At 45.7% G+C, this 19,611-nt stretch overlaps 1 protein-coding gene across 1 annotated transcript in view; it reads right to left on the reverse strand.

The window, feature by feature from the left end:
* Positions 1-1,297: 1,297 nt before the first annotated feature.
* Positions 1,298-19,611, reverse strand: part of RPN1 (ribophorin I) — a 30,739-nt gene continuing 12,425 nt past the window's right edge. The window contains 8 exon segments of the mRNA NM_001280255.1: positions 1,298-1,730; positions 3,302-3,547; positions 6,675-6,794; positions 7,014-7,152; positions 7,873-7,972; positions 11,097-11,289; positions 13,098-13,307; positions 18,877-19,183. Coding sequence (NP_001267184.1) covers positions 1,548-1,730; positions 3,302-3,547; positions 6,675-6,794; positions 7,014-7,152; positions 7,873-7,972; positions 11,097-11,289; positions 13,098-13,307; positions 18,877-19,183 — 1,498 coding nt within the window. The 3' untranslated portion in view covers positions 1,298-1,547.

Here is a 19,611-nt window from a genome sequence, read left to right on the forward strand (position 1 = left end):
CCCAGGTAAGGAGAGTCCTGGTCTTTGTCAACCCAGGTGGCCACTATTACTTTGTCGTCTTAATATTCAGTTCTGGATCTCTTCTTATTCTATACCCTTCCTAGGCACTGTCCCCTCCCACAGCCTCCTTCTCACCTTTTCCATAACCATGTCTAGGCCCGGCAGCCCCACATTTACCACTTGCACACCAGACCTTAGAATTCCAGGCCTGAATATCCACCTGCCCAGGGACATTCCCACTTGGATGTCCCGAGCACCTCCATTTTGCCATGTCTGAAACAGAATTCAGCATCAGTTCCTCACAACTGGTCTTCTACAGACTTCCCCAGTAATCCCTCAACCCACCTGCCAATATTTAAGCTGTTTGTAAGCCACTCATGCAAACATTCAATAACCCAACTACGTGTCATAGATTGGTCTGAACACCTAGCTGTTAACATAAAGATGAGCATAAAAGATAAAACCCCTGCCCTATTGAAGCTAGTTCAGTAATCACACACATTCCAACTGTGGTATATGAGGTGGAGAAGAGGTACAAAGGAAAACGAGAGGGTACCACAGGACTTGACTGAGTGTGGCAGGCCATGGATGGCTCCCTGACACAGTAACCTTAAGTAACACAGCCTGAGGCTGAGCAGGAATTCATTAGGTGGACACAGGGAGTGAACTCCTGCAGAGAGGAAAGAGGGGCAGAAAGCCTGGCACTCACTGGCACTGTCGATTCCCCACATGACCTTTCAATCCCTTGCCTCTTGAGAGGAACCATCTCTGCTTTGCTCATCACTGTTTCCTTGATGCTGAGTAAAACATGACTCACAGGAAGGATGCAAAAACTACAAAAATGGAGGCCTCACTCCACTACTCCATTCTGTGACCTAAGCCATGTCAACTCTTTCAACACTCTGGCACCACTTTCAACACTCTGGTACTAGAATACCTCAGTGTTCTAATATGTAAAATGTAAATGCTTGCCTTGCAAACCTGCTGAGAAGCAAATCCATTATTTAATGAATAAAAAGCACTTGATAAAAGCACTATTCCCAAAATTAAGAATTAAATTATGAGAGATCTTCAACAGACCAAAAACAAATGTTCACAGTCCCTGCTTTATTTCCATTTGTTCACACATGCTTTTAAAAAAAAACAAAAAACACATGCACTCACACAATACCCAAACATCACAATTAGAAGGGCATAAAACAGGGGGCTTTATAGGCTGAAAAAATATCCTAGACTTCAGAACAGAATACCAATCAAATATTGAAAATTCCTTTGTTCAAAACACAAAGATGTTTTGTTTTTAATGGGAGTTTTTTTAAAGTTTTCTTTTTTGAAAAAAAAAAAGAAAGAGTTAAGGACAAACGGCAAGCTCACGCTGCCTGACGCAGAGCCTGGTTTCTCTTCCTTGAAGGCCTTTTACAGATGTCAGCTTTCACTGGCCTCCATAGCTTTCACTGGCCTCCATGCACAACCTCCCACTACCACCCACTCTGCCTGCCACGGCAAAGTGCAGGCACCCTGGGCCCCCTGGAGGATGTGGGCAGGGGCTACAGGGCATCCAGGATGTGGTCGATCTTGGTGACCAGCTCCTGGCGCTTTCCTGAGATGAGCTTCTCATTCTCAATGTACGTGTCTTTCTTGAGCTTGCCAGCCACCAGGCGCTCAGCCTCCACCGCCGACTTCAGCACCAGCTCCTTGACCTGTGCATCCAGCTTCTGCATTTCGCTCACCTGGCCGAGGCAAGAGCAGGGCAGGACTTGTGAGCTGTCCTCCCACCCCACTCAGCAGGCCCCACCATCTCCCAGGCCTACAGACCCCAGAGCTCCACAGGTATCAGCCACAAATGCAGCCAACAGCACAGTGTCCCAGGGCAGCAGGGCTGGCTATGGAGGAAGATAGGCCTGGCTTCAAATGCCAACTTCACCACCCACAAGCCCCGTTCTTACGCCCTTGTGAACAAGCCCTGCACCATCCCTGGGCCTCATCTCCATTCTAGGACTCTGAGGACTGAGTATGAAACTACTTGGCAGCATCTATCATGCCCCCTGGCACATAACAGCTCCTCTATGAACATCACTTCTCTCCCTGCAGCTTGTCAAATCAGTTCCAGGGATTCAATTAGGCAAAAGATCAATGGCAAGGGAAGGGGGGGTGACAGGCATTGTCACCTACTGTATGTCACATTGAGGACTGGTATAGTCACATTCATTCAACATTCAACAAATGTTTAGTGAGCCATGTCGCGCGGCACAATTCTAGGTTCCAGAAAACAGCACTAAGGACAGATAAGGGATCTTGTCCGCAGATGCTGACATATAATTAACACTTAAGTAGAAGAATAAATTGTTTCAGAAAGTGGTAGGCGTGGGCCAGGCACGGTGGCTCACATCTGTAATTCCAGTACTTTGGAGGCCAAGGCAGGCAGAACACTTGGGCTCAGGAGTTCAAGACCAGCCTGGGCAACATGGCGAAACCCCATCTCTACAAAAAATTAGCCAGGCATGGTGGTGTGCACCTGTGATCCCAGCTACTTGAGGTGGAAGGATCGCTTGAGCCTGGAGGTGGGGCTTGCAGTGAGCGGAGATTGCGCCACTACACTCCAGCATGGGCGACAGAGTGAAACCCTGTCTCAAAAACAAACAACAAAAAAAGTGGTAGGTGCTATGAGGAAATTCACACAGAGTGAGGAGAGGGAATGCCAGGGAGTGGACAGGGGAGTCAGTGACTCTGAGGGGCACCTCTGCGAAAAGGTTACTGTCCTCATTTACAGATAACTCCTTTACATAGCTTGTATCAGGACAGGGTTCTGAATATTTTGCATGCATTAACTCATTTCACACTCAGAACCCCTATGAGGGGCTAACAGCATTCCCATTTTATAGATGAGGAAACTGAGGCACAGAAGTTAGGTGACTTGGCCAGGTTTACAAACTCTGAATCAGAGCCTGGATTCAAACCTATTGATTCTAAAGTCTAGGTTCATTTTACCACACCATAAGCAGCCTGGGACCTAGAACAGTCTGGCCTCCAGGAGAGGATGCAGCTACTCTCAATACTGGCCACAAGGGCACACAGTGCTGACGAGGCTAGCAGAGCTTCCTCCACACCCAGCTCACAGCAGGACCCCAAAAATCCCTTTTTCCTCCACAAGGACTGGCACCACATGAAAAGCTATGGCCAGATGCAGTCTCATCCCACAAGCATGCAGGTAAGCAAGAGAGCTGCCCAGTGTCTGCCCTAGACAGAGCAGTGAGGCATGGAGGGCCCCAAGCCAAGCAACTCTGTGATGCCCGACACTTACTCTGTCGCACAGATCAGAGCCCTCTGTCTTCAGCCTGGACTGCAGCAGTGAAATCTCACTGGTCAAGGCCTTGTGTTCAGTCTCCAGGCTCTTCTTGCCACTGTTGAGGGTGGAGATGTCCCGGGATTGCTTGTACCTATTGACGGTCTCGTCAAAGTGACGGTAAAGGCCTATTCTCTTGTTGACCAGGGTCAAGACCTGCTCTGTGATGCAGGCTACCTTCATCCTGGCTTCTGCGGCTGGATCCTGAAGGAAGGAGAGGCACCATGTGTGACAACATCCAGGCTTGGGTCCACTCTGACCTTATCTCCCAAAGAACATCTGCCACCACCAGCCATCCAAAAATGAAATGCCACCTTCTTGGAAAGTCAAAGTCAAACCCCTACTGATACCTAATCTGGACCAGGTTCAGCAATAGGCAAAACTAGGGCCATAAAGATGAGCAGACCAGCCGGGCCTGGTGGCTCATGCCTGTAATCCCAGCACTTTGGGAGGCCAAGGTGGGCAGATCACGAGGTCAGGAGTTCAAGACCAGCCTGACCAATATGGTGACATCCCATCTCTACTAAAAATAGAAAAAAAAATTAGCCGGGCATGGTGGCGGGCACCTGTAATCTCAGCTACTCAGGAGGCTGAGGCAGGAGAGTCACCTGAACCCAGGAGGCGGAGGTTGCAGTGAGCCGAGATCGCACCACTGCACTCCAGCCTGGGCGACAGAGCGAAACTCCATCTCAAAAAAAAAAAAAAAAAAAAAAGATGAAGCAGACATTTCACTTCACAGTCCAGTAAGGCAGACAGATAGATGTGAACAAGGATGATAATGTCAGTGTGCCCTGCATATACATTACAGCAGTCTTGCCCATTTAATCAGCAGGAAACATTAGATAAACCAAAATTAAGGGACATTCTATAAAACTGGTCTCTACACCACAAATGTCAAGGTTATTAAACACAAAGAAAGGACCAGGAATGGTGGGTCACACCTATAATCCCCACACTTTGGGCAGCTGAGGCAGGAGGATCACTTGAGGTCAGGCGTTCAAGACCAGCCTGGGTAACATAATGAGACTCCGTCTCTACAAAAAAATATTTTGGCCAGGTGCAGTGGCTCACACCTGTAATCCCAACATTGTAGAAGGCCAAGGCAGGCAGATTGCTTGAGTCCAGGAGTTCGAGACCAGCCTAGCCAACATGGCAAAACCCCATCTCTAATAAAAATACAGAAAATTAGCTGGGCATGGTGGTGCATGCTTGTAGTCCCAGCTACTCAGGGAGCTGAGATGGTAGGATCTCTTTAGCCCAGGAGGTCGAGGCTGCAGTGAGCCCTGATCGTGCCACTGCACTCCAGCCTGGGTAACAGAGTGAGACTCTGTCTCGAGAAAAAAAAAAACATTTTTTTAATTAGCTGGGCATGATGGTATGCTCCTGTAGTCCCAAACTACTTGGGAGGATGAGGTGGGAGGATGGCTTGAGCCCAGGAGTTCGAGGCTGCAGTGAGCTGTGATTGATCGGGGGACAGTCAGCAAAATTATGGACTGGATGTTGGTCAACAATACTAATTAACTGGCCAGTTAATAGTATTAACTAACTAATGGACAATTACATTACCCATTCTTTGAGGAAGAAGGCACAGAAGGCAGAACACACCACAAAGTTCTGAACGTGCTGTTCTACCAGATTTTTGGCAACATTACATTTCCTGAATTTGATCATTGTATTGTGATTATGTAAGAGAATACCCTTGCTCTCAGGCTACACACATGCTCAACTATTCAAGGGTAAAGGGGCACAACGTCTGCAACTTAACCTCCAATGATTCAGCAGAAATAATTACACACACACACGCACACACACACAGTTATTCCTCGAGCCCCCGCCCCCCCCATCTCCGACTATCTGCACATACTCAAGTCCTGTAGTCAGCCCTGTTAAACCCAAGTATACAAAAAGTCAGCCCTCCACATATTTGGTTTCAGATCCCTCAAACACTGTATTGAGTATTGTATTTCCTATCTGCATTTGATTATAAAAATCTGACCAGGCACGGTGTCTCATGCCTGTAATCCCAGCACTTTGGGAGGCCGAGGCGGGTGGATCACGAGGTCAGGAGATTGAGACCATCCTAACACGGTGAAACCCCGTCTCTACTAAAAATACAAAAAATTAGCCGGGCGTGGTGGCACGTACCTGTAGTCCCAGCTATTTGAGAGGCCAAGGCAGGAGAATTGTTCGAACCCAGGAGGTGGAGGTTGCAGCAAGCCGAGAGCGCACCACTGCACTCCAGCCTGGGCAACAGAGCAAGACTCCGTCTCAGGAAAAAAAAAAAAAAAAAAGAAAACGAAAAGAAAAAAATCTGCATGTAAGTGGACCCACACAGTTCGGCTGGATCAACATCTTTGCTCACAGGTCCTACCAAAACCCCTCCCTGCTGTCTCACAAACATCAGCCCCTCCAACTGAATGCCCTTCCCCACCTTCTTTGCCTGTCACCTCCTCAGGGTAGCCTTGGGGCCTCCCAAGTTGCCCCACTAGAAGCACACCCTTGGTGCGCACCTGTGGTCCCAGCTACACAGGAGGCTGAGGCAGAAGAATCGCTCGAACCCGGGAGGCAGAGGTTGCAGTGAATGGAGATCGCGCCACTGCACTCCAGCATGGCAACAGAGCGAGACTCCATCTCAAAAAAAAACATACGCTGTGCCTATCATCACATTCCACAGTCCTCAAGCACCAGCTGTGCTCATCTCCTCCACCAGGCCTCACCCACCTGACTACAATAAGTGCCTGGTACTAGTGCCTACCCTGGGGCATGGCGCCAAGAGCCCTAAGGAACAATGAGAGAATGAGAAATGGAGGAAGGAAGGAAGAAAAGAGCAAGAGAATGACCTGAGGATAACAGCAGTGCAGCCTGGGGAGGACCAGGGAGCCACGGAGCCTGTCAGGGAGCAGAGAGTGGGGGTGGGGAGAACGGTGCTGACGGGGCCAGGTCAGTGGTTTCTGCTCCCAACAAGGAATCACCAAGGGGGAGGTGGGGAGGGAGAGGGGACTAAGAGGGGACTTCCACCTCCAAGTTCCACTGAATAACAAGAAGCAAAACAGCTAAATAAGCACCAATCTTTTCATGTTTTTCCTACCTCAACTGAGCATCCAAGTTACTCTGTCTCCAGAGCCAAAGCAAGACAGAAGCAGGGACTTAACCTCCTGTGCTGGTGACCACAAGCAACAAAAACAAAGTACCCTTCCACCAAGGATGAGTACAGGCAGGGGTCTTTTGGCCATGGCGTCCTGCCCTGGGCTCACTGTGAGGATCAGTGCTCAAGCTGGTGAAATATTACCAAGGACACAAATGACAAGCAGGAAGAAGGCTGAGACGGTACCTTGGTGATGGAGAAGTCCAGCCGAACATAGATGATAACGGTGAAGAACAGGATGTAGAAGGCCGCCACCACCAGCAGGGGCTCCTGCAGCATGAGCACCTTGTTGAACGTGTAGTGGACCTGGGAGAAGCAAGAGGACAGGCTTCATCGGGGCTGTAGGGACACGGGAGCCTAGACTCACCCAGGCTGGCCCACTCGACCTGCTGCCCCACCCCAAGACCAGAAGACGCCATGAGCTCAAATGACTCCAGCCCAAGGAGGGACAGAGAGTGAGTTCTTGGCCCCAGAGCCCACTGTCTGGGGAAGACGCCATGGAAGGCAAACAGTGGAGCCACTCACCACAATGTCCTGAATGTGCTGTTCTACCAGGTTTTTCTTGTAGGCAACAATCACAGGGCGGCCAAATGTGTCCAGATAGGTGTAGTGCAGCTCATCTGGGGCACGGCTGATTTCATAGGGACTATCAATTTCAATGTTCCTGGAAGAAGATGGGAATAAAATATAGCCTCCAACCAACTACATCAATAAACCAGATTTAGGATCAGAGAATTCCAAGGCTAAGGGGCCTTTCAAGATCACTAAATTCACACTCCTCCACTCTGCTCCCTTCCCAGCTATGGAGAACACCCACTCTCTTGAGACAGGGGAGCCAGTGCCAGAAAGCCCTTTGTTTTAAAGCCCTTGTCTGCTGGGGCAACAACTGTCCCTCTGAATCCTCCACTCCCAAGTTCTCACCGGTACTGGCCCCACTCCTTGGAGTCACAAAGTTGACACAGCTCTCCTGTACATCCTACCCAGTGAGTCCCTGGGAGGCTTGAACAGATGCCTCAAGAGCTGTTCTGAATGTTCTTTCTTTTCACATGAATAAGAGCTTCTTACGGGGCAGGGGACATGTCCTGCTTTTGTCTGCCCAGGCCCACTGTCCCTTCTCCTGGTAAACAGCACAGCCTGGATTTGCATGAGGAACTACTCTTCCACTATGGAACATTCTCCACAGGAAGAAAATCAAGGGGTCTCTCATTCTGGCAGTCAGAGTGGACATGTGACTCAAGAGAGGCCAAGTAGATGTTCCCTGATAAAGTAAATCTAGAGAAAAGTGACACAAAGACTGTGCCCCTAGAACATAGGCTCTCCTTAGGGTACCACAAGGGTACAACCAGAGAAATCGGGTGCAAAGGAGAGGAACAGTCACACTCACTTGGCTCCTTCAGGCAGGATGATCTTCACAGTCAGAGAATCTATCACTTGTTCATCAAACACATGGTCCACAAACCTCATCTTCAGTGCATACTGGTCACCTGAAGGATCGAGCAAGCATAAGCAATGATGTGGGAAACGGATCAAATGGGCAGGAGAGAAAGAAGTACAGGGGCTCACATAAAGACAGAGCAAGTAGACAACAAAACCAAAAACCCACGGACCATGTTTACAACAAAACCAGGCAACAAAGTATATCTCTACTGAACCCCATAACACAGAGACAGGGATGGGGGTCAAAACACCGACAGCCACAAGACCTTCACGTTATCAGTGTCTGTGAAGGAGAACGCAGACAGAAGAAACAGGGCAACTGATGGGCTTGAGAACAGCAGAACCCCAAAACACACAACCGGGATTCCCTAGAGAGCACAGCAGGCCAGTGTGAGGAGTGGCTGAAACTCGGAGCAGTTGTGCCCTGCCTAATGGTGAGTGAAACGGGCCTGCAGAAGGTCTACGAGTCTGCAGCAGTCTAGTCCCTGAGAGTAGAACTCCCCTTCTGGGACAGTGCCCTACAGTGAGGAGAAACTGCTCAACACAATCAAAAATGAGCATGATAGGGACAATGGAACTCAAAAACCGCACAGAGGAAAGCTCAGAAAGCAAGCCACATGTATTTGCACTAAAATAGCAGAGATCTGGGAAGGTACAAAAGCCACTCTAAACCATCCCTCCTTCGGAAAGGTCACATTAAAAATGATCAACAGACAGTGGCTCATGCCTGTAATCCCAGTACTTTGGGAGGCAGAGGCAGGCAGATCACCTGAGGTCAGGAGTTCAAGACCAGCCTGGCCAACATGGTGAAACCCCATCTCTACTAAAACTATAAAAATTAGCCGGGTGTGGTGGCACATGCCTGTAATCCCAGCAACTTGGGAAGCTGAGGTAAGAAAATCACTTGAACCCAGGAGGTGGAGGTTGCAGTGAGCTGAGATTGTGCCACCGTACTCCAGCCTGGGAAACAGTGCAAGACTCCATCTCAAAAAAAAAAAAAAAAAAAAAAAGATTAAGTTATATAAGAAAAATGGGATGAAAACAAGAACACCCCTGTAAGAAAATGAAAACATGCCAGCAAGACGCCCATAAAAACGAACCAGGAGACTGCTCCTGCTATTCCAAAACAAGCTAAAGGTATTAATAAAATCATGTAAGTCATGCAAGAACAATGTAAACAATAATTAGAAAAATTCAGGCCAGGCACGGTGGCTCACTCCTGTAATCCCAGCACTTTGGGAGGCTGAGGCGGGTGGATCACCTGAGGTCAGGAGTTCGAGACCAGCCTGGCCAACATAGTGAAACCCCATCTCTACTAAAAATAAAAAATTAGCTGGGCGTAGTGGCGCACGCCTGTAGTCCCAGCTACTCCAGAAGCTGAGGCAGGAGAATCTCTTGAACCCAGGAGGCGGAGGTTGCAATGAGCTGAGATCGCGCCAATACACTCCAGCCTGGGAGGTTACAGTGAACTGAGATCGCTCCACTGCACTCCAGCCTCGGCGACAGAGTGAGACAGAAAAAAAAAAAAAGAAAAATTCAGAAAAATGATAGAAATCAGGAAAAAAATTTAGAAATAAAAGAGGCATTTTAGGAATTAAGGCTGATTAAGATGGATTAGAGTGAATAACAACAAACAATAATGCTTTAACATAAATGCAAAGAACAGCAACTTTAATTATTTTTTAGAGACAGGGTCTTGCTCTGTCACCCAGGCTAAAGGGAACTTCCTGGGCTCAAGTGTTACTCCTGCCTCAGCCTCCCGAGTAGCTGAGACTACAGGTGTGAGCCAGATAATTTTTCATTTTTAAAAATTTTTTTGTAGAGACCTGTTTTCACCATGTTGCCCCGGCTGGTCTCAAACTCCTGAGCGCAAGCAATCCTCCCACCTCAGCCTCCCAGAAAAGTTTTAAATGAAAAAACAGGCCTGGCACAGTGGCTTACACCTATAATCCCAGCACTTTGGGAGGCCAAGGCGAGCAGATCACTTGAGGTCAGGAGTTCAAAACCTGCCTGACCAACGTAGTTAAACCCCATCTCTACTAAAAATACAAAAAATAACCAGGCATGATGGCGGGTGCCTGTAGTCTCAGCTACTCGGGAGGCTGAGGCAAGAGAATCGCTTGAACCCAGGAGGCAGAGGTTGCAGTGAGCGGAGATCAAGCCAAGAAAAACAGATGTAGGTATTAACTGCAGACTAATAGATAAGGCAAATTGAATAGATTGAAAAGGGCAAAACTAAGGTACAGTATGTAGAGATATACACTTGGGTGATAAAACTACAAAGATATTCAAGAAAGTGATTACTCAAAGTCAGGGCAGTGACTTTGAGAAGGAAGAGGTACATGGAACACTTTTTGAGTAGCTAGCAAATTTTGATTTCTTGACGGGAGGGGGTGGGGAGCGGCACAAGGTCTTCCTCATAATAATTCACTGAGCTATACATTTTTTGTATGGTTTTCTGTATCTTATTTTTCAGTAAAAAGGTTTAAAAAAAAGACTTGGCCAGGCATGGTGGCTGTCACCTATAATCCTAGCACTTTGGGAGGCCGAGGCCTATGGATCACCTGAGGTCAGGAGTTCAAGACCAACCTGGCCAACATGGTGAAACCCCGTCTCTACTAGAAATACAAAAAATTAGCTGAGCGTGGTGGTGGGCACCTATAATCCCAGCTACTCAGGAGGCTGAGGCAGGAGAATCGCTTGAACCGGGAGGTGGAGGTTGCAGTGAGCCAAAATCGCACCATTCCACTCCAGCCTGGGTGGCAAGAGTGAGACTCCGTCTCAAAAAAAAGAAAGACTTGAAGAAAATATGACAAAATGTTTTCAATCATTAGTTCTGGGTGTTCATATAAAAGTGTTTTTTATTATTCTCTGAATTTTCATTTTTTAAATAACTCAAAAACTATTTAAAGGAATTTCAGCGGTTCCATCTGATGACAGAACTGCAAGTAAGAAGAAGACTTTTACATACTGTTCGGATTGACTATCACATGCATGTATTACTTTTACAATACTAACTCGTACCCACTTATAAAAAGTTGTTCCTGATAAACCAGCCTTCCTCAGAATGACAAATAAACACACCCCATCTATAAAGACTGATAATTGAAAGAAAAAAAATTCACGAAATTAAAGAAAAGGTTAGTTTCTCCCTTACTATTGAAGACTGACCCAAATTATAGAGGTACTCATAGCTTGGGAGGTTGTAGCCAACGATGTAATGGGTCTTCCACCCGCCAAAGAGAGGGAAGCGAGGCCGGATTTCCATCTCTACAGAGTCATCCAAAATAAGGAGGTGGCTGGTGGAAACATTGCCAATCTCATCCCGGTAATAAACATCCTGGGCAGCAGCAGGAAGGATGGTCTGCAAGAGAGTGGATATGCCCTTCTAAAACTCCAGGAACCAGCTGAGAGGAAATGATCCTAAACACAGAAGACTTCCTGCACCAAGATCCTCACATGGTACTACTTAATTAAAATAGTCCCCAAACATAAACAACCTAAAAAAGTCTAACTCTCCCCACAAAGGTTTGCCTCGACTTCTCAATCAAGGGTGCTAACTACCCAAATTCTTCTAAACAGTAAATAATTAAGGGAAATGCAAATACCTTTGTGAACATTGAAGACTTAATACAAAGGTAAAAATAATCTTGCAAGTTATTTTGCAGAGAAGAAAACTAAAGATAGAAGACGGAAGAAATTTCATCAAATTACTAGGTGGTAGGGTTACAGAAAGGGTTTTTTTTTCTACCTGATATGCTTTATTGTATCTTCCAAATCTGTCAGTGTATTTTGATCATGGGAGGAAGGTATAATACCTTTGTTCACATACTGACCCCTTCTATCATACGTAAGTAAAAAAAAAAGTTTATAAGATTTCATTTATGGGACAAAAAAGATTTAAAAACTGTATATGCAATATGATAAAATGTTTTTTAAAAACACTACAAAAGAACAAAGAAATAGATCAAAATGTCAGCTGTGTTTGGGTGGCGCAGTACTATGAATATGCTTTTCCTTTTTCTATTCAAATTTTCACTTAAAAAATATGGTTTAGGCCAGGCACGGTGGCTCACGCCTGTAATCCCAGCACTTTGGGAGGCCAAGGCGGGCGGATCACAAGGTCAGAAGATCGAGACCATCCTGGCTAACATGGTGAAACCCCGTCTCTACTAAAAACACAAAAAATTAGCTGGGCATGGTGGCGGGCGCCTGTAGTCCCAGCTACTCGGGAGGCTGAGGCAGGAGAATAGCATGAACCCGGGAGGCAGAGCTTGCCGTGAGCCAAGATCGTGCCACTGCACTCCAGCCTGGGCAACAGAGCGAGACTCTGTCTCCAAAAAAAAAAAAGAAAATATGGTTTAGGCTGGGCATGGTGGCTCACGCCTGTAATCCCAGCACTTTGAGAGGCCAAGGCGGCTGGGCGCGGTGGCTCATGCCTGTAATCCCAGCACTTTGGGAGGCCGAAGTGGGCGGATCACCTGAGGTCAGGAGTTCGAGACCAGCCTGACCAACATGGAGAAACCCTGTCTCTACTAAAAATACAAAAAAAAATTAGCCAGGCTTGGTGGTGCATGCCTGTAATCCCAGCTACTCGGGAGGCTGAGGCGCGAGAATTGCTTGAACCTGGGAGGCGGAGGTTGTGGTGAGCCGAGATTGCGCCATTGCCCTCCAGCCTGGGCAACAAGAGCAAAACTCCGTCTCAAAAAAAAAAAAAAAAGAAAGAGAAGCCAAGGCAGGTGGATCACTTGAGGCCAGGAGTTCAAGACCATCCTGGCCAACATGGTGAAACCCTGTCTCTACTAAAAATACAAAAATTAGCCAGGTGTAGTGGTGCATGCGTGTAATCCCAGCTATTCAGGAGTCTGAGGCAGAAGAATCACTTGAACCCAGGAGGCGGAGGCTGCAATGAGCAGAGATCACGCCACTATGCTCCAGCCTGGGTGGCAGAGTGAGACTCTGTCTCAAAGAAAAAAAAGAAAATGGCTTATTTATATATATGGGGGGGTATTTTTTAAGATTCTGTTGGTTTCTAACACTGCCAATCAACAAGATGAACATCAGTCAACCCTAAACAACTGCCTAAATATTTAGCTAGTTTCGAAAAGCAAAGAATAGGTAGCTGTGATAAAGTCCTCATTTCTCACAATGTCCAAGTTGAACATTCCATACCTTAAAAGAACGGATGGAGGATATTCCACTATCTGGCTGTCTCTGGTAATCATAGCGTGAGAAAGGCCCCTTAAGCACAGCTCCTGTGTGCTTTAAGTCCACATTTTCTTCCACAGCAATATTACCCCAGTGAGAGACTTCAATGACTCGGGTCATGCTGGTGATGGTCAGGAAAGGGCTGTTGTTCTCATAATGTACTTTAAAAGTATCCTGGAAGGAAGGAAACAAATAGTTCAAAGTTTTGGCAACAGAGAAAGCACCATTAGTTTAAATCAAATTGATTGGAGACAACCTATATATCAGCAACAGAATGGGTAAATTATGATGTATCTAACGTATGCAACATTTTAAAATTATGTTTACTAGGACTTCTTGCTAACATATGGGAATAAATATTCATGATATATTATTAACTCAAAAAATAGGACACAAAAAAATAATGTGTCTGGAGCTGATTGTATTAGGCAGTTTTGTAAGAGTTCTAAATAAGTGCATTATCTCATCTCATTCTCAAGACAATATGATGAAATAAGAACTACTTATCCCCATTTGACAAATAAAAATCTCAAGGCCTGGCAGTTTCCAATATCTTGTTCAAGGTCATAAACCTAAGTGGCAATACAAGGTCTGCTAAGTTCTGACTTCACTTTTTTTTCTTTCTTTTTGAGACAGAGTCTTGCTCTGTCACCCAGGCTGGAGTACAATGGTACAACCTCAGCTCACTGCAACCTCCGCCTCCTGGGTTCAAGCGATTCTCCTGCCTCAGCCTCCCTAGTAGCTGGGATTACAGGCGTGTGCCACCACATCTGGCTAATTTTTGTATTTTTAGTAGAGATGGGGTTTCACCATGTTGGCCAAGCTGGTCTCGAACCCCTGACCTCAGGTGATCTGCCCACCTTGGCCTACCAAAGTGCTGGGATTACAGGCATGAGCCACCGTGCCCAGCCAGCCATCGTGCCCAGCCTCATTTCACTCTTCTATGTGGTAAATACTACCTCTCAATAAGGCCCAACACACCTTGCTTCCCAAAAGTCCATGAAAAGGACAAGATCTATTTTGTTAGCTCTTACAACTAGTTTATTCGCTAGTTTATTCACTCATTCTATGACTAGATTTTTAAAAGTACAATTCACTCATAATCATATTTGATAGCATTTAATGCCAGTACAAGCAAGGGCATAAGGAAACCGGCAGTTTCACACACTGGAATCCTAAAAAATTGATTAAATCTTTTGAAAAACTACTTGGCAAAATACAGCAAGAGGTTTTTCTTTTTTTTTTCTTTTTTTAATTATAAACGGTCTCACTCTGTCACCCAGGCTGGAGTACAGTGGCACAATCTTGGCTCAATGCAGTCTCAACCTCCTGGGCTCAAGCAATCCTCCCACCTCAAGCCCCATGAGTGGCTGGGATTCCAGGTGCATGCCACCACGCCCAGCTAATTTTCTGTATTTTTTGTAGACATGGAATTTCACCATGTCCCCCAAGCTGGTCTCAAGCAATCTACCCACCTTGACCTCCCAAAGTGCTGGGATTACAAGCATAAGCCACTGTGCCCAACCAGCAAGAGATTTTAAAATGTTCATATCCTTCAATTTGAAAAACATTACTTCAGAAAATCCTGAGAATACAAAAATACATAACTTTTGTATAATATGCAGAGATGTATATTATAATATTAAATAGAAAAAACTGTTTAACTATAGAAACTTGGCAAATAAGCTCTAGGACATCAAATCAGTGAGTCAGCCACTTAAAAACGGTTTACAGGCTGGGCGCAGTGAAACTTTGGGAGGCCAAGGCGGGCAGATCACAAGGTCAGAAGTTTGAGACCAGCCTGGCCAATATGGTGAAACCCCGTCTCTACTAAAAATAGAAAAATTAGCCAGGTGTGGTGATGGGCGCCTGTAGTCCCAGATACTAAGGAGGCTGAGGTAGGAGAATCGCTTGAACCCGGGAGGTGGAGGCTGCAGTGAGCCGAGATTGTGCCACTGCACTCCAGCCTGGGCAACAGAGCGAGACTGTCTCTCAAAACAAACAAACAAACAAACAAACAAAAACAAAAACAACAAAACAAAAAAACTGTTTACAGGCCAGCCGGGCACAGTGGCTCACACTTGTAATCCCAGCACTTTGGGAGGCCAAAGTGGGTAGATCACTTGAGGTCAGGAGTTTGAGACCAGCCTGGCCAACATGGTGAAACCCTGTCTCTAACAAAAAATACAAAAATTAGCCAGGCATGGTCGCACATGCCTGTAAGTCCCAGCTACTGGGGAGGCTGAGGTGGGAGAATCACTTAAACTCAAGAGGCAGAGGTTGCAGTGAGCTGAGATTGCACCACTACACTCCAGCCTGGGAGAGAGTAAGACCCTGTCTCAAGAAAAAAAAAAAAAGGTTGACAAAGGTAATGTAGTAATATGTAAAATGTTTAGAGAATATTCTAAGTGGCAAAGGTATTACACGATACTTTATACATAATATGACATTAAGCATAATAAGTACATTAAAAAGCCCTATGCTTAGACACGACTCAGGTACTAAAATGTCCATAGTGTCGATAGTGGTTGTGAACTGACCTCAAATCTTCCTTTTTGCCAAATGGTCTCCATAAACCTTTTTTTTTTTTTTTTTTTTTTTTTGAGACAAACTCTCACCCTGTCGCCCAGATTGGAGTGCAATGACGCGATCTTGGCTCACTGCAACTTCCACCTCCCAGGTTCAAGTGATTCTCCTGCCTCGGCCTCTCAAGTAGTTAGAATTACAGGTGCACGCCACCATGCTCAGCTAATTTTTTTATCTTTAGTAGAGACGGGGTTTCACCATGTTGGCCAGGCTGGTCTCGAACTCCTGACCTCGTGATCCGCCAACCTTGGCCTCCTAAAGTGCCAGGGTTACAGACCTGAGCCACCGCGCCCAGCCTCTCATGAACGTTCTATTAACTTAAAATGGAGGAAAGTGGAAAACCCCAAATATTTATATTTTTAAAAGCCTGCGTAGAGGAAAATCAAATCAGTGTCCCAACATGAACTCTCACTCAGTTTGAAGTAAAAGAAATCATGCAGTTAGAGAAAGCACAGCTCAGAGTGGCAAGGCTGTCATCTTCACAGTGGGCACGTGGGCCCTGGGCACTCTGCAACCACAACAGGAGGCACAGAGACCCTATCTCTCCCCAAAAACAACCCCACCGTGCAACAATATACATAGGGAGCTATGTTTTGAGACATGGAGGAATATAAGTATGTTTACTACAAATCCTCATACATTTAGAAGGAAACACTAGAAGAATAAACCTAAAGCTAACATAAATGGTTACCAAGGAGAACAAATGAATGGGAGAATTGGAAGCAAGAATTCTCTGACTATAATTTTTTTTTTTTGGAGACAGAGTCTTGCTCTGTTGCCCAGGCTGGAGTACAGTGGCACAACCTTGGCTACCGCAACCCCTACCTCCTGGGTTCAAGCAGTTCTCGTGCCTCAACCTCCCTAGTAGGTGGGACTAGAGTTGAGTGCAACTACACCCAGCTAATTTTTGTATTTTTAGTAGAGATGAGGTTTCACCATGTTGGCCAGGCTGGTCTTGAACTCCTAGCTTCAAGTGATCTGCCCGCCTCAGCCTCCCAAAGTGCTGGGATTACAGGCGTGAGCCAGTGCGCCTGGCCCTATAACTTGAGATACACACACACACACACACACACACACACACGTGTATATATAAAAAAATGGTACACCTGGCCTTATATATATACGTGTATGTATATATATAAATATATAAGTGCACTTATATATATAAGGCCATATATACATATATATATATGCACCTGGCCTTTTAACTTGTTGTATAAAACTTGTTATGTATAATTTTGTTACATACAACTTGTTATATATGATTTTGTTACATACAACTTGTTATATATGATTTTGTTACATACAACTTGTTATATATGATTTTGTTACACATAACTTGTTATATATGATTTTGTTACATATAACTTGTTATATGATTTTGTTACACATAACTTGTTATATATAATTTTGACTATGAAATCATGTTGTTTTCATATTCAAAAAATTACGTTAATAAAAAGTTCTTAAAAGTTTAAAACAACCCAAAACGAACAGCCCTAACTATGTATCAAACTGACATTTGAAACATAAAAAACAGGCTGGGCGCAGTGAGTCACACCTGCAATCACAGCACTTTGGGAGGCCCAGGCAGGCGGATCACCTGAGCTCAGGAGTTCAAGACCAGCCTGGCCAACATGGAGAAACCCCGTCTCTACAAAAAATACAAAAATTAGCCAGGTGTGGTAGCGGGCACCTGTAATCCCAGCTACTCAGGAAGCTGAGGTAGGAGAATTGCTTGAACCCAGGAGGCAGAGGTTGCAGTGAGCTGAGATTGCCCCACTGTACTCCAGTCTGAATGACAGATCAAGACTCCTTCTCAAAAAAAATAAAATAAAATAAAGACAAAAAAACAAAGAAACAATTATTTCAAGTAGCATTAGAACAAAGTATTTTGATTGCACATCCTTGGTGACACATGTTCTAAACACACAGAGAGATGCAAAGACATCTTTTTTTTAGAGTGGGGTGGTGCAATCATAGCTAACTGCAGCATTAACCTCCTGGGCTCAAGTAATCCTCCCGCCTCAGCCTCCCAAGTAGCTGAGACTACAGGAGTGTGTCACCATGCCCAGCTTATTATTTTTTGTAAAAATGAGGTCTCACTATGTTGCCCAGACTGGTCTTGAATTCCTGGGCACACACAATCCTCCCATATTGGCCTCCCAAAGTGCTAGGATTATAGGCATGAGCCACTGCACCCAATGCAAAGAAATCTTAAACGTCTAAAATACCCATATTTTTTAGAGATGGTATAGAAGTAGGTAAAAAGACATGACTGCTGAGATTTGCTTTAAAATCCTCTAGCAAAAAGGCCAGGGACCATGGCTCATGCCTGTAATCCCAGCACTTTGGGAGACCAAGGCAGGAAGATCACTTGGGCCCAGGAGTTTGAGACTAGCCTGGGCAATAAAGCAAGATCCCGTCTCTACAACAAAAATAAAAAATTAACTGGGCATGGTGACACACACCTGTCACTCCAGCTACATGGGAGGCTGAGCTGGGAGGATGGACTGAGCCCAGGAGTTTGAGGTTACAGTGAGCTATGATTATGCCACTGTACTCCAGGCTGGGCAACAGAGCAGGATCCTGTCTCTTAAAAAAAAAAATTTTTTTAAGTACTCCACCAAAGAAAAAAAGAGGTAGGTTAATTATGGTAACCTGATAACCACTGAATCTAAGTGACGTGTGTGGGAGTTTATACTAGTCTTTGTACTTTGGCATGTTTGCGATTTGCCATAGTAACAAAATCTTTGTAAGCCTTAATTGCTCCCTCTCTCAAGTTCCAACCGAGGCCCAACATTCAAGGATGGCCCTCAACCACTCCGACAGCTTTGCTACCCCAGTATCTGCCCAGGCACACCAACTCAAAGCCTTTGTCCCTCTTACTGCCTCTGCGTGGAATGCCTTGCTTCCATCTCCCGCAACACCCATTCCACCTCTCCAAATGCTACCCCTAGCCTCTACCTGTGATCCCCCAAGGAGAAACAAGACCCCCATAGAGTCATTTCACTGCAGGTTAAACACTTTTGGGATGACCTTAGAAATGACTGCAGATTTCATCCACCCCACACCACCCAAGCCTATCAACCAGTAGTCACTCTGCAAGACATTCTCTGAAGCAGACAGGGATGGGCTGGACTCCACCTGAGCTTACCTGACTATAGGCAGGCACATCTCTGAAAGGCCCATAATCCAGTAGGTCCTCAGAGCGCGTGGGGTTCCCCAGCTTGGTGTAGCTCTCCACATTTCGAGAGGCAAGCTTCACACGCATGGTTTGTGTCTTCGTTGGATAGGGAGAGTAGAAATAATGGTTCCCCTCAAACACCACAAACTGTTTCTCTGACTGGGTGATCTGGGTTGGATACGGCTGAAGCACATGGGTGTAGACTGTTTCCACAATGACTGAAATCTTGGCCCCAGGATCAAGAGCAACTGGGAGCTTGACTGTGAAGAATCTCCCACTAAAGGAAGAACAAGGCAAGAGAGACTGAGGATACTGAAAACAGTAGTAGCAGTTCAAAGTCACAACAAAATTTTGAACCAAAGACAAAAGCAATTATCTTTAAGAGATCACCTTTTCCTTTTTGAGATGGAGTCTCACTCTATCACTCAGGCTGGAGTGCAATGGTGCGATCTCGGCTCACCGCAACCTCCACCTCTTGGGTTCAAGCGATTCTCCTGCCTCAACCTCCCTAATAGCTGGGATTACCTATTAGAATGTTTTTAACTTTTGTTCCATTGTTGAACATTTACACTGTTTTACACTCTTGCTATTTATAAACAGCCCTGAGAGAAACCGCTAGATATCTGTCTTAGAAGACTTAAATTATTTTTTTCTTTTTTTGAGACAGAGTGTTGCTCTGTCGCCCAGGCTGGAGTGCAGTGGCAC

Source organism: Pan troglodytes, chromosome 2 (assembly GCF_028858775.2).
Source record: "Pan troglodytes isolate AG18354 chromosome 2, NHGRI_mPanTro3-v2.0_pri, whole genome shotgun sequence".
NCBI classification, from domain to species: Eukaryota; Metazoa; Chordata; class Mammalia; order Primates; family Hominidae; genus Pan; species Pan troglodytes.